The 12937-nt window shown below is 42.6% G+C and overlaps 1 protein-coding gene across 2 annotated transcripts in view; it reads left to right on the forward strand.

The window, feature by feature from the left end:
• The window catches only part of CLPB (ClpB family mitochondrial disaggregase), a 135002-nt gene that overhangs the window by 42924 nt on the left and 79141 nt on the right, over positions 1 to 12937 (forward strand). For both annotated transcript variants that reach the window (XM_081154147.1, XM_081154148.1), the window contains exon 4: positions 8302 to 8405. In XM_081154147.1, the coding sequence (XP_081010273.1) occupies positions 8302 to 8405 (104 nt within the window). The remainder of the gene's footprint in view (positions 1 to 8301; positions 8406 to 12937) is intronic.

Below are 12937 nucleotides of genomic sequence, written 5' to 3' on the forward strand. Positions count from 1 at the left end.
TCAGTTTATTCATTTATAAAATGAAACTAGTACCCCATTGCAAGTAGTTACATGGATCTGAAGTAGTGAGTGCAAAGTGCTTAACACACTGTGGCTACTTTATTATGATTACTGATCTTTATTTTTTGAGGGAAGTAAACAAGATTATTATCTTCATTTGATGAAACTGGGGCACATTTTCTGCACAGGTACCTTGCTTTCCACCTGATCTTTAGTTAGTTGCCTAAGGAAACTGGCTTTAAAAAGAAAACCGCTTTCCCTTACCTCTTCACCTGCAGTTCATGTCCCCTGCCACAGGACCTCTAAATGTAATACATGCCATTTCCCTTTGGTCTGGCCACCCTGCTTTCCTGACCAGCCAGTAGGCCAAATGAGACACAGCTCATTTGACTTGCCAGCAAACCTCCTGAGCTGTGACCTCTTTGCTTCCTCCCCTCATTGAAGTGTGCACTGGGCTGAGAATAGGTCACCTCTTTGTTTTCTCCTTGGAACCCATGACACTCATCACAGTGACCCTGTGCTTTGGATGTGGGGGGTAGTGGGAGGAGGAGTTGGCGGAGCTTCTCCCGAAGCTCAACATTGTGTGGGGACGACCTGGAGCTGGGATCACTGCCCTTCTTGCTTCACCAACTCCAGCTGCTCGCCAGCCGTCTTTGACACGCGCCTGGGCCAGCATAGGCCTCAGCTCACAGGTTTCCTCACTCTTTCCTAAACAATGTGATGACCCTAAGGCCCTCCGGCCACTGAGAGCAGAAAGCCTTAAGATCGATCGATGTAACTGTCCTCCCATGCATTGTGACATCCCACTGCCCTAAATGCAGGAGCTCATCAAGGTCAGTGCAAGCCAACCTTCCTCTGTGTGCTCCTACCTCTAATCTAATTACAACCTGATCAGCAAATTAAAACAGGACTCATGGGAGCTATGGCTCCAAAGGGAGTTCCATGAGTCCCAGGAACTGCCATATAGGGGTCATCATTGTGTTCATTTCCTCAGCTTTGGTAATTGCCTGTAGCCCAGGAAGGGCTGGTACTCAGGAGAGGAAGATGGAGGTTTTCCACAGCTAAACTGCCTGTTTGTTTGTTTTGTGGGAGAGGGCTGGGCAAGGCTAAGACAGTTGCCTTCTACCTTCTCCCCCATTTCCCACCAAATAAGTTAATGATTTCATTTAATTCTCCTTCATCCATTTATCCATACACTCATTCAGAAGGCATGTATTGGCCCACTTATGGTCACCTAGGCACTGAACAAGCAGCTGGGAAAGAAGGTTGAGACATGACCCTTGCCTGATAGTCTAGTGAGAAAGGCAAATAAAAGTAAACGGGCAATGACGATACACTGGGATGAAGGTCACCTGCCATGGGGGTGAGTACTGGGTTCTGTGTAGACAAAGAGGAAGGGCATGGATCCAGGCTGGAAGATAGAGAAGGCTCAGTGGAGTTGGTGTCAAGGTCACTGAGGAGCCCTGAAGGTGAATGAGACTAGCCAGTTGAAGCAGAGGGACACCCCCAGCAGGAGGAGTGGCATTATTTGATGGCTAATGCTCTGGTAGTTCATTGTTTTCACTGGGTCCTTAATTCTTCAGTCTCCAAGATCATTATCAGCATAGGAATCAGAAGTTCTGCAATTGTGAGATTCCCTGAAGGACTAAACTTTGGAACAGATTGTCTGGTTCAGTTAATGACTAATAGAAGGGGAAAGGGAATCAGGCCTTTTAAAAATCATCTATCCATGTTGCTGCACGTATATCCAGCCTGTTTCTTCTAACTGCTGCATCATCATTTCATAGTGTGTGCCTACCACATTTAACTCATTTGTTCGCCAGTGATGGACACTTGATTGTCTACAACTCCCCACTACCACAGAATGCTATGGTGAATATCCCCTGTGTTGCCCTTTATGGACCTGAGTAAGAATTTCTCTGGGATATCTGTACTCAGGAGAAGTACTGGGCTATAGGGTAAGGTACTTTAATTTGACAAAGTATTATAAGATTAGCTTCCAGAATGGCTGTACCAGTCTCTACCCTGACAGTGCATGAAGATTCTCAGAACCCCATGTCCTCACCAACACTTGGCATTTTTCAGCTAAGTTTTGTTAATATGTTGAATTTAAAGTGATATCTCATTTTAATTTGTATTTCTCTAATAACAAATGAGCTTGAAGATACCTCTTCATGTACTTAATATAATAATCTTTTTTTTTTTAACCCTCACCCGAGGATATTTTTTCCATTGCTTTTCAGAGAGAGTGGAAGGGAGAGAGAGAAACATCAATGTAAGAGAGACACATTGATTGCTTGCCTCCCACATGTGCCCCAGACGGGGACCAGGGATCGAGCCTGCAACCAAGGTATGTGCCCTTGTCAGGAATCAAACCTGAGACCCTTCAGTCCGCAGGCTGACGCTCTAACCACTGATCAAAACCGGCTAGGGCAATTATAATCTTTTTTGTTTGTCTGTTTCCTCCTCTGGGAATTGACTATTTATATGTTTACCTCATTTTTCTGTTGGGCTGCTAAAAAGTGAGTTGAGACAGTGGTCCTATAGACAGCTATCTGGGAGTCAATATAGGGAAGTGAGGGGCAATAGAGCAGAGTGATAAGGACATGAACTTTGTAGCCAGACTGCCAGGTTCAATCCCTCTCCACTCCTTACAGTTGAATGACCTTGGACAAGTTACTGAACCTCTTAGTGCTTCAGTTTTCTTATGTGTAACCTATCTCATAGGGTGGTTGTGAAGATTAAACATGTTAGAATATATATAGTGTTTAAAATAGTACCTGGAGTGTAAGAAGTATATACAAATGTTAGCTTTCATTATTGGACTACTGTCTTCCTCTTACTTAGCCATACTCTATACTCTTGAGAAAATAGATACTTCTACCAGCAGGCAATAGAAACAAGGCAGAGAGAAAATAGCTCTCAGCCTAGAATCAAAGCTTACTGTTCCTACTCACACATATAACTTGCTGAGGTCTTGGGCTCTGGACCTGCGTTCTCCTGCCTGCCCCAGGCCAGTTTTCAAGACCTGACCATTTCCCATTAGCCAGATTTTCAGGCTTGCCTGCCTCCCACCACAACATGGCTAGCTTTGTCCTGTTGCAGCTCCTCTACCAGCCTGTGGGCTTGATGCTATCCCTCACAAACTTTACCTTCAATATTTTCAAGGCCCAGTCAGTTCACTTGGGGGGAGATAAGAACAGAACAGATTCTGATGGGCACACAGGAAGGCAAGTGCTGCTGCTAGAGCCAAGTCACTAAAGGACAAACCCCCATTTGTTGGGCTATAGACATTTTCTGACTCCCCCAGTTAGAAAGGGAACTAGTGCATCTGGAGATTATCTCTAGCCTTTAAGATTGATATTGGCATTGGTAGGCATATCTTCCCACAGACCACCAGAGGCCACATCCTGTGCTGGATGGGAGAATTGCTGGTATTCTTAAGCCTTTGCTCAGTGAATACCTGTGGAGTAGTCAGTGTAGTTCCTTTGAGTGGAGATTTTTCATGGTTCCTCTGTCCCCTTTAATCCAACTATTAAGACCATGAAGGCCTAGCCCATACACCACAGCCCATTTGGTACCAGCTACTTAAATTTAAGGCAGTAATGCCTAAACTACAAAATGTCAGCCAGTATGCCAGCACCAGAAGAACAGAGGGGAGGCTGCAGTTGTCCTCTGGTAAATAATCTTAAATAGCAGTGCCTGCCTCCCTTTGTGCTGTCAGATTCTGATTTTATGGCTGACCCTGTACTCCTCTTGTCACCCAGGTGGGCCAGCTCCCCATCTCCCCATGGAAGTTTTAAATTTGGGGATTTGTTTTAAATTTGGGGATTTGTTTTAAATTTGGGGATTTGTTTCTACTTCAGCAAAACATATAAAAGAGGCAGAAATCACTTTATTTCCAGTCTCCTCACTGCTGCTCCTGGTTACTTCTTCATTTGCCAGCCCTCTGGGGCCAGTGTATTCCTTGGTTTCTGGGTGCTTACTTTGTTTGTGGTCTATTCTTCTGCCTCAGCCTCCAGTCCCTGCCATCTGACTTGGCTTCTGACTCTCTGCCTTACATCTTTGCTGCCTGGTCTCTGTCCCGCGGTTCTATTTTGACTATGAACTTCTTGGCACTCCTAGCCTTGCCTTAGCTTTCTCTCACCCTGCCAGTCCCCTACTCTGTGTCCGCCTTGCTGCAGCCCACAGTTCCATGAAGTTCTTTTGGTCACCAAAGCTCACCAAAGTCATGTAGCCCTCCAGCCTGATCTGGGCTGGTTTCTCTAAGAAGGGCCTGATTCCTATGGACCTTTGGGTTGGATGTACATGATAGCTGTTAAATGAAAAGCCTACTAGGCATCTTGGCTACTGAGTAGCCACAGTTCTATTAGTCCTAGCTGTATCTCACAGTGGGGCTGCTGCCTTTTGAGTTTTATTAAAAGTGAAAGGAATCTTCTTTGAGGTTGCAGAATGAGTCACTAGCTTAGATGCTTACCCTTTTTGGCCTTCAAGTTTGTGAAGTGAATTGCCCATTCCCTTTGATTGTGTTAGCAGCCCCAGGGCTGGGCCTAGTCAGTCTCCTCTCCCCATCCTGCCAGACCACTGTCTGCCCTGTGGGGCCAAGGGCAGCATACTTGGTTGCTTGGACACGTCTTGCAGCCTGCAAATTGGACAGATAGAATCAATACTCATGAACCTGGAGAGGCCCAGGTAGCACAGTTAGTGACACTAGCTGCCTGGAGGGACAGCCTGCCATGGAAGGGGGTGTGATTGAACAGTGATTGGATACAACAGCGGAGGATTAACCAAATTATGTCCCTTTGAGTTTAAATCGACAAACCCTTCTGTCTTAGATTTTAAAACAAGCTAACTTGTGCAGAATATAGAAGAGCTGCCTTCTTAATATAGGGCTATACCAGCATGAATCCTGGGGGTGTCCAAGTACAAATCTGGTGTATACTTTGGTTCAGACTCATGTTGTTATCACTAGGATCATGTGGACAAAGGGATGTGAGCTCATATTTGTGGAACTCCTCCTCTTAGCTAGGCACTGTGGAGTTTTACATACTTATCTCATAACCTACAAGGGAGGCATCATTATTTCCATTATTCTGGTAAGGAAATGGAGTCTTCAGAGATGTACTAAGTTGCCCAGAACCATAGTCAGTAAATGGTAGAGCTTTTATTTGAACCCAGGTTTCTGCTTCTTATAAAATGGCATACTGTCTTCCCAATTTAAATGTCTTAGTTCATACTTCTCTTGATTTCCCCACAGCTTAACCACAGGATCAGGTACATAGAAATAACTAACATTTGTTGAGCACTTATTATATATGTCAGTCACTGTTCTAAGCACTTTACGTACATTAACACAGTCATGTGAACTAGATACTCTTGTTATTCCTGATAAGTATAATATTGCAAAATGGTGATTTTCTAATTTCATCCTTCCTTCTACATTTATTACTTATCTTTCTACAGTAAGGAAGGATTTCCCCCTTCTCCCTATTTGACTTATTAATTTATTTTCAATACAGACTCATGGAATCGTATTTTACTCAATGGGTTATAATCCATTGCTTTCATTATTCATGTTGATGGTTAGATTGTCCCAGATTTTAAAGCCAATCTTCTTAAACTCTGTACCACACTACCTCTTTACCAGATATTATTCCTCGCTGCCTTCAGTTAGTTTACCTACCTATAACAACTCTTTTGTACCCTCTTGGCTTTTGATCTTCTGAAAAACAGGAAGACTAATGCCAATACTATCCAAATTGTGTGTAAACTAAAGGTAAATAGTCTCAAGTGAGAACCCGACAGACTCTGCTATGAATTAAATATATGAGTTTTAGCCATGGATTTTAGCTGCTTAAAGACCCTTTTCATTTCTCTTTGGGATCTTAATCCATATCCTGGGTAAATTACCTGTGACAGCTGCCCACCAGGAGATCCTTTTAGGTAAGGTGAGTAGACACAGGAGACTCACCTGACCATGTTAGATCAGATGTGGAAGAACTTCAGCTATGTGGGAGATGGATTCTGGTTCTTTGACTTACCTGTGAGGACTGTGTGTTTGTGTGCATGGGAATTATTGAAATTCATTCATCCATTCAGCAAATAATTGAGCCAGGTCCTGTGCCTGTTGAAGGAAATGAAATTCAAACCAAGTACTACAGCGAAAACCATCAACACTGGTGGTTACAGATATTGAAAAACTAACAAAGAGGAGGAGAACTAAAACTATCCTTGGGCTTTTTAATAGTTACTATAGTTAGAGTAGTTTTTAAAAAGTATTGCCATTAATGCCTTCAAAAGCATTAACAGTCTGAAGGTCATTAAGCAAAAGATTAACATACTCAGAAAAAATGGACGAAGGACATGAATAAGGGATTTGTGAAAAAGAAACAATTGACTATTAAATATATTTTTTAAAAAGTCCAACCTCAGTAGAAATCAAAGAAATGCAAGTTGAAATAGCAGTGTGATTCCATTTTCTGTGTGTTAGCTTAACACATTATGAAAAAGAAAACAACACCCTATATTGATGAAAGGAAAGCAAAGCAGTTACTCTCCTTCATCCTTTGCTAGTGAGAATAAAAATTGGTACAATCTCTCTGAAAGGTAATTTAGTAACATTTATCAAAACTCTTAAAAATGCATATACTTTTGACCTAGAACTTCATCTCCTAAAAATTTATCCAAAGGAAATAATCAAAGATATTGTGTTATTGAAATATTTTTAAATGATCTAATTGTTTTACAATATGGGATTGGCCAGGTAAGGTATAGAATAGTCTTATAGTGGAATACTGTGTAGTCTTTAAAAATAATGTGGTAGCCCTGGCTGGTGTGGCTCTGTGGTTAGAGCATTGGTCTGCGCACTGCAGGGTTGCGGGTTTGATTCCTGGTCAAGGGCACATACCTTGGTTACAGGTCAGTCCCCGCCCCCGGTCGGAGTATGTGCAGGAGGAAACCAGTCGATGTGTCTCTCTCACGTTGATGTTTCCCTCTCTCTCTCAACCTCCCCTCCCTCCCTCCTACTCTCTGAAAAGCAATGCAAAAAAAATCCTCAGGTGAGGATTAACAAAAAATAATAATGATGTGGTAGACAAATATTAAAATATGGAAAGTGTGTGTGTATGTACGTTTAGATAGAGTTTATGTATGATCTCATTTTTGTAAAAAAAGGTATGCATATGTTGGAAAAGCTGGAAGAATGTTGTATATTCTAAAACAGTTTCTTCTTTTTGGTTTTGTACATTTTCTGAATTTCCTATAGTGATTTCCTTTTTTAATACAGAAAAAGAAAACATTAGCAGGAACATTACATAATAGAAGGGAAGTTAACATATACAGAGCACTTCCTGGGTCAAGCACTATGGTAGGTGCTTTATAAATTTACCTGATTCAACCTTGCAACAATCCTGTGGAGACTCCCTGCCTCTGGTCCTACTCCCTCCAGTCCATTCTCACATAGCCACTGGAGTGATTCTTCCAAAAGCAAAGGTTTAGAAGGAAACACACCAAATTATAAATAGTGGTTACCACTGGAACTTAGATTAGGGAGATGGAAATGAGGGGAGACTTTCATTTTTAATTTAGTATTTCAATATAGTTTCCATTTTTTAAAGCATGTGTATCTTTTGAAGTGGGGAGGAAAAGCATATATTGTCATGTCACTTCCCCTTTAAGGTTCTTCAGTGGCTTACCTCATCTCCCACCCTTCTTTCTCTTATACTCTCTACTCCAATTCTGCTTTCTTCAGATGAAGCACTTTTGCATCCAGGACTTGTAAATGCGTTGCATCCTCCCGCTTCACCATTCCAGATCTGGCTATTTAGCTTTCACTTCTTCAATACCTTAAATAGCACTGGAGGCCCCTCTTGATGCCCTCTCGGTTTTTCTCTGCAAATGGTACTTCTTCCATCATAGCTTTTATCATACTTTGCTGTAATTTTATGCTAAATTGTTGTCCTTTCCAGAGACTGTAAGCTCTGGGTACAGACCCTAGTACCTGGAACAGTGACTAGATCATAGCATTGGATAAGTAATAGTTGAATAAACACTTTGTCTTTTATAGTTGTGAAAACTGAGCCTTAGAAAGGTGCTAAATAACTTTTGCAGAGCCTCTCAGCCAGCAAGTTTCAGAGCCAACTTTTCTATTCCTGCCTTTGACACTCACAGAGTTAATGTTCTTTCCAGTGTACCAACTCATGAGTAGAGGCAAATCCAATCCTCAAACATGCTTTGGAATCTGGGTCTCTACTTCCTGGGCCTTTCCCGCTTTTGACACTCTGTCTTTCTGATTTCTTCCAGTGTGGTGCAGGTCCTGCTTGCTGCTGGTGCTGACCCAAACCTTGGGGACAATTTCAGCAGTGTTTACAAGACTGCCAAGGAGCAGGGAATCCATTCTTTGGAAGGTAAGGACTACCCTGCTGTTTTGAGTGCACTCCCCCCTGTGGCTTCCAGGTAGCCTTGCTCTGTCCTAGCTCTACCAGCAACTAGAGTGAGGGCCTGCAAGTCCCTTATCCTCTGGGAACTCATGGATAACCCAAAGGGCTTTGAACAGATGCCCTTCACAGCCCCTTTGGGCTCTATAATTTATGCCACTTCAGAAGTCTTGGAGAATAAATTAAAGACCCGACTTCATGAATGGGGTGAGGGTGAGGGGAACCTTCCACTGGTGTTCTCCCAAAAGCACCTTAGTGTGTGGAGCCTCAGATGTGAGGATAGTGGAACAGGTTTCCATAAAATAGTAAAGGCAACTGCATGGAATGTGAATTTGTTCCTCTTCTACTCCCTGTAGACTTTCCCTGTCCCATCCCTGCCCCAGAACTAGAAAGCAGCCTCACTGGTTTCCTCAACCTCAGAAATCCCTCAGCACTACCCTGAACACTCCTTTTTTCCTCCTCCTGTATGTAAAATGCAATCCTGTCTCTGGGACTGGCCCCTCAACTTACTGTGTGACCCAGCACAAATAGTGGACCTCTGTGCCTTGATGTCTATGTTTATAAAATGGGGTGGTCATCAGTGTCTATCTGAGGTGTTGTGTAGGTGGTTGTTTGGATTTCTTCAGAAGAAAGCAGCAGTGTGCACCTGTACCAGGGCTTGGTCATGTGTCTGTTGGAGGGTACCTGGGCAAGTCAGTCTGTGTTGCCTCTGGTGAGTAGTTCTTCAGAAGTGGGGTCGAGAAAATGGCAGGTTGCTTTGGCTGCAGACAGAAATGAATATTTTACATTTGAGCTTTTGTTTATCCTAGACTAGCCCCTCTACCTGCCCATTATACTGGACTACTTGCAGAGGCTGAGATTCCTCTCAGTTTCTAACAACAGAGTAGCTGAGCATTGGCTGCTTTAGGGTAGCAGTGATGATGGGGGAAAGACAGCCATGCTGACTGCCTGAGGGTCAGAACATTGACCTGGAAGGAGGTTCAGCCAAGGGGAGCAGATGTCAGGGAGGCTGCCAGACTGATGTGGGTGTGGTAGCTCAGAAAGCAGAGGTGGCATTGCTGCCCCAGCAGGGTTTCTCAAATTGGCAGCATGAGGGGAATGTCAAGAGCATCAGAACATTGCTGTCCAGTTGAGGTGTGAACTTGCCCTTCCCCACCTCTTCACCTCTCTAACGCCACTTTTGTCAAGCTCCATTGCTGCAGCTAGTTCCTCCACAAAGCCTTTCCTGTCTTTGACAATAATTGCAACCTGCTCTCAGCTGCTCTTTTGAATGTTCTTTAAATCTTAGCCTTTTGTATGGTTATTTGAACTCTCATCTACCCATGTCTTTTCTTTTCTCCTCAGCTGACAATTCCAAGTGCAGGCCATGGCCTATGCTTCCTTGGTTTCCCCACTGAACTGGAGGAATTACATTTACTTGGTGTTTCAAACAGAGAATTTCATGAGTACCAAACTTGCCCTATAGTTGCAATTTGATATGAGGGGACTCAGCTTGTGGACTGTCCTCTCCTCACTCAGATACAGCTTTGCTGCCTGCCTCAGCTCTGTCTTCTGTTCAGGAGCTCTTACCAAAAATCAACGAGCATTTGCTGAGAGGGCAGGGCCAGGAAGAAGGGAAGGGATTATTTGAGTGCCTTCTCACCTGCTCTCAGGATCCCAGCAGGGCTCAGTAAGCATTTTTTATTTCATTGAATGTCAGAGCTGTGAAGCCATCTAGTCCAGCCTCTGCTGTTACACCATCTCCACCCTCTATGTTCATTTTGTACCTTTGTGTTCTAATAATTCTGTCCAAGTTGATGCTTATATTCAATATTCTAGATCAGTGGTCAGCAAACTTTTTCTGGAAAAAGCCAGATACTAAACATTTTAAGCTTTGTGAGCTCTTTGGTTTTGGTTGTGACTACTCAGCTAGGCCATTGTAGTGCAGAAGCAGCCATAGACAATACATAATTGAATGTACATAGATATGTTCAAATAAAACTTTATTTACAAAAATAGCCAACAGGCTGGATGTGACACATAGGCTATAGTATATCTGTTCCCTGTTCTAGGTATTTTCTCCTTCCTTCCTCCTTCCCTCCCTTCCTTCCCTCTTTCCTTCCTTTCATTTGAATCAAAGACTAGTACATGATGGCATGGATCTTGTCTAACTCAACAGTGCCTAGAACAATGACAACTTCCTTCCTCCCTTTTTTTTTCTTTCTTTCTCTCTCTCTTTTTTTTTGGTCACCCTCTTGAATCTTTTCAACTCTTATGTTAGTCAGCCTACATTCTAGGTAGGTAGGTAGGTAGACAACAGAAATATTGGAAAAGGCTATTATATTCATCATGAAATAAAGGTAAAAATATTATGTATCTTAGCTTATTTTGTATGACTTACAAATTTAATGAATAGGCTTTCTTAATTTGTTGTTGTTATCCTCACCTGAGGATATTTTTTTCCATTGCTTTTCAGAGAGAGTGGGAGGGAAGGAGGGAGGGAGGGAGGGAGGGAGGGAGGGAGGGAGGGAGGGAGGGAGGGAGGGAGGGAGGGAGGGAGGGAGGGAGAGAAACATTGATGTGAGAGAGACACATTGACTGGATGCCTCCTGCATGCGCCTAGACAGGGGGCAGGAAGCAAACCTGCAACCCAGGTACGTGCCCTTGACCGGAAATAAATCTGAGATACTTGGTGCACAGTCCATGCTCTAACTGCTGAGCTACACCGGCCAGGGATAAATAGGCTTTCTTTTTTTACTTTTTTAATTCTCAACCTGAAGGTATGTTTTTATTGATTTTATTGAGAGAGGGAGAGAAAGAGATAAACATCAATGTAAGAGTGAAACATCGATTGGTTGTCTCCCGTACATGCCCCAACCATATGCACCCTGACTGGGAATCAAACCCACAACCTAGGTATGTGCCCTGACTGGGAATCGAACTCACAACATTTTTGGTGTATGGGACAATGCTCCAACCAACTGAGGCACCAAGCCAGGGCTTAGTGAATAGGCTTTCTATGGATTCATTTGTTCATTCAAAAAGAGTTTAAAATGTTTACTGATTACATGTCTATCTAGCAGTCACTGTTCTAGACACTTGAGTTAGACAAGATCCCTGCCATCATGTACTTTACATACTAGTCTTTGATTAAAATGTTTATAAGAACTATATTAAAGTATGGAACCCTAGAGCACATGGTCAGAACAATTTTGAAGCATTATTTGACATTCACAACTCTAAATCTTCCAATTTTTATTGTTTTCTAGCCTTCATTTCTCTGTCTTGTCCACAAAATTTTCTCAGATTTCCTGCTAAAATAAAAATATGTTTAGCACTTATCATATTTTCTTGCCCAGGACCCCTTTCCCAAGCGGATGTTAGATAATTCTGGCAAGGTCTGGTCTCCTCCTTAGGGAACCAATACTGGTGCCTAAGTGTTTAAGAACTGTAAATAAAATACATTCTAGAATTTTTGTCAGGTATCATTGATAAACTCACTATTCTGTAGCTTGCAAGATCTACCTCTCCCTGCACTTTTTTTTTTTTAATTCCAGACTACCTTCGCCTACACAGTTTTCTGGCAGCTCATCCTATTTGCCCTGGTATATCAGTTTGGATGTATTCTGCTCTCCAAATTCATGGTCTCTTTGGCTGGAGAGCAACAGTCCTTTAGTATCATCTCAGGGCTCTCTTCTCTCCTTAGCAAACTAAGCCATATTTTCCTTTTTCCATTTATAGATCTCTCATTCTTTTATCCATTTAAGCAATAATTTATTGGTTGCCTACTGTATGCAAGGCACTGTACTCAGCTCTTGATCATTCTGATTGAGGGAGTAGACAGAAACAAAGGAATCCTGTTGTTCTCTTCTTTGGACAAGACTGACTTTTTCACAGGAAGTTACCTGACTTATGGGAATGTGGAGGAGGGTAGAGTAGAACAAGAGGTGCAAGCCCCTTGCCCAGAGTATCTAGGCAAATTCATAGGAAAGTCAAAAGCTCAGGAAACTTGGACAGTCCTTCAATATTGGAGCATAGTATAAGTAACAAAGTCCGTCAAATTCCTCAGCCTGTGCTCAGTACTGAAGGGAAGTGGTAAGTTGTAGTTTGTGACCTTGGCAAGACCTCCCTGAAACCCTGTAATATATCCCTTGTCTACCTTATCAGTGCAGTATTGTGCAGATCAAGAGATAAATATGTGATGTGTGAATTGTAAAGTGTTCTACAGTTGTAATTGCTTATTAGTTTTACTTACTTGTAATTCAGCGTGCATTTACTGAGTATCAGGCACTCTGCCAGATGCTGGGAATACAAAAATGAATTTACATGGTCTGGCCCCTCAACAATGCTCACAGTCAAGTAAGACAGACCTATGAACAAGGCACCACAGTGCAGAGTGGTAAATGCAAAGGTAGATGTACAAAGAATGTAGGTAGTGCTGGTACAATTAGTGACAAGCTTTACCTCACAGCAGGCTGGTGTCTGGGAAGTGTCACAGCGTAAGTGACTTTGAATTGGGTCTT

The sequence above is a fragment of the Miniopterus schreibersii genome, assembly GCF_964146895.1.
Source record: "Miniopterus schreibersii genome assembly, chromosome: 12".
NCBI lineage: Eukaryota > Metazoa > Chordata > Mammalia > Chiroptera > Miniopteridae > Miniopterus > Miniopterus schreibersii.